Raw genomic sequence first — 2,586 nt, 5'->3', positions numbered from 1 at the left:
TCAGGAGCTGTGCAGAGTGAGGAGGTCCTCAGCTTAAAAAACCCCAGAGATGAGAGGGCCCCACTGACCTCTGCCAGGAGAGAAAGGGCTTGGACACTGTAGATTGAAGGAGCAGAGGCAGAAACCATTGAAGATGGTACCACTGATGTATCTAAAAAAAAAGCAAAATAATCGAGTTTTCTCTTCAGACAGGTTTAAATGTGGCTGTTTCCTAATCTGCTGCTCAAACAGAACATTTATGTGCAAATTGGCATTACGTGAAATATGAAATCATGCAAAGCACACATCATCAAACCCCTTGTGCTCTTCACTGCCTGCAGCAGAGGACAGGGAGCAGCAGGAGTCAGGGAAAGTCACATTACCATTGACATCCTCCATGTTGAATTCATCTGGTAAAATCTGAGGCTGAGCTTTCACTTCCAAATTCCTGCTCAGCCAACTGGTCTGTTCCAGGGAAGAACCAGCAATGGTCCCCACAGCCTCCAGGATCTTTTGGGTCACCTCCTGTAATATAACCGAAGTGGCATCAGATATTTAATTGGTATGTTTAATTGCCAGGGAAATGAGGAGATGCAATGAAACCAAATCCCAGCCAGCCAAAGCAAGGCAGAGGCTGTAAAATGACATTTTCTGTCATTTTGCTGGCAAGACTCTGAAGCAGAAGGGGAGATTGAATTTCTCTGTTGGCACATGAAACCCAAACCCACCCAGGTAAGCAGTGTTCAAACTGCTGGTGAAATAAGGCAGAACAGGAGGAGGATTCTGCTCTGCTCCTTTCTTTACACAGCTGAGCTCAGAGTCATTCCCATTGCCAAGCCCAGCTGGGAGCTCCAAGGATTAATTAATTTTCCTAGACAGCTTGGAGATTTCAATATCCACACACAGGACGTGAACTCAGGACAACCCACTTGTGTTACCAGCTCAGTTCTGAGAAAAATAATAAAAAATAAAAAAAAACCAAACCAGCTTTGAAAAGATTTCAAGCATTTGGGACAAAATTCTGTTTGTCTCTCATGCTTGAGTCTGCCCTGTTCACCAGGCCTCAGCCAAAATGGGTGGATGCACATCCAGGCACTCCCAAAACATAGGAATTCAGATCCAAAGCACAGATCAGGTCATCTCCACTTGTCCTTACATGAACAGTGCCAGGTTTAGGAACTAAAAGGTGAATTTGAACCCTCTGTACCTGCAGGTCTTTCTGGTCCTTTTTGTTCTCCAGGGTGGGTGTCCTTGTCACAAAGTCATTCAGGATGCTGTGGGGAGATCAGAGCACCCTTAGTTAGGAATGGCACAGTGTAAAAGCTCAGTGAAACCTCAGCTCTCTCCCACAGTACCTGAGGAGAAGGAAGTGGCCAGGAGGAGCCAAGTTCAGCTGCACAGACTCTCTGAGGAGCCCTAACAAGGGCTGGAAGTTCTCCTGCAGGGCTGGGACAGGGAGTCTGCCAAAAAAAATAAAACCAAAGCACACCTGAGTGAAGGTAGAGTTAAGGAAAGAACAAAAAACAACAAATAAGAGGAACTTGGTGGCCTAAAAGCTTTAGGATCAGTCCCACCCTTCCTGAGTGTCAGTGTCACTTCCCCTTGCAGTGTCACAGCCCTGGCACTCTGTGTGTGTGTCAACAACCAAGGGACAGCACATTTCCTGCATAGAAGTGTTCTGGGACATGGAGATCAAAGCAAAGAAAAATGGCAATACTGGCTGTTCCCTCGCTGGAGTCAAACAGAAAATTCTCTTTCAGAAGGACTGAGTTACCTCTGAATGAAAGCAAAACTGAACTGCAGCACTGGGATATCCACCAGAGAGGATTTCTGAAAAAGAAAAGCAAACCCACACTTATTTGCCATCAGAAGACAAAAGAAAATCCAAGCTGGCCTTGGGCACTGCCGGGGATCCAGGGGCAGCCCCTGCTGCTCTGGGAATTCCATCCCAGCCCCTGCCCACCCTGCCATGGGGAAAGGATTTATTCCCAAAATCTCATTCTAGTACTTTTTGATTATAGTACTTTCTAATTATATAATTTCATATGTATTATTAATTATATATATTATCTAATTAATTCCCAATTATTACCAATTTCTTCTTCACTACATACACTGTTTTACTCTAATATTTCTTCATACTCATAACCAAATAATATTAATAATTAATACTTACATCGTTATCTTACATATCTCTATATAATTTTACAAAACAAAACTCAATATCAATATTTTATTCCTCACACAAAACATCATCATATGCTGGTTTTTGGCTTCTTTTCTGTACTTCTGTTGGAGTCAGGATTGAAGGTACTTGAGATGGTATTTTGCATTTAGGATTAGATGTTTATTTTTTCTTATTTATGTTACAGTCTCACAATAGTGCGTTCTGTAGTATCTCACTAACAAGGTACAAAATGGTTAACTATCTTTCTAGATGAGGTTTTTTTAAACTATTTAATTAGAAATGTCACCTAAATTATTTTTACTTTTAACCTAATAAATAATCACTCGAAGTCTGCAATCTGGACTTCTTTATCCAATTACACAAAACCACCCAAACCCGGGTAAAGAAGGTGAAGGAGGAAGAGGAGGAGAAGGAGAAGG

At 42.2% G+C, this 2,586-nt stretch overlaps 1 protein-coding gene across 1 annotated transcript; it reads right to left on the bottom strand.

Moving 5' to 3' along the window:
• Positions 1-68: 68 nt before the first annotated feature.
• On the bottom strand, positions 69-1,809 carry LOC121355541 (protein dopey-2-like; the record flags this gene model as incomplete). The annotated part of the gene is made up of 5 exons (XM_041471039.1): positions 69-151; positions 363-504; positions 1,187-1,253; positions 1,335-1,439; positions 1,754-1,809. Coding segments are annotated over 5 exons (453 nt in total), but the record flags the coding sequence as incomplete, so codon positions are not given.
• Positions 1,810-2,586: the final 777 nt, after the last annotated feature.

The sequence above is a fragment of the Pyrgilauda ruficollis genome, unplaced genomic scaffold, assembly GCF_017590135.1.
Source record: "Pyrgilauda ruficollis isolate IOZ18807 unplaced genomic scaffold, ASM1759013v1 scaffold2528, whole genome shotgun sequence".
NCBI classification, from domain to species: domain Eukaryota; kingdom Metazoa; phylum Chordata; class Aves; order Passeriformes; family Passeridae; genus Pyrgilauda; species Pyrgilauda ruficollis.
The sequence above is the reverse complement of the archived record's forward strand: the minus strand, read 5'-3'. Positions and strand labels throughout refer to the sequence as shown.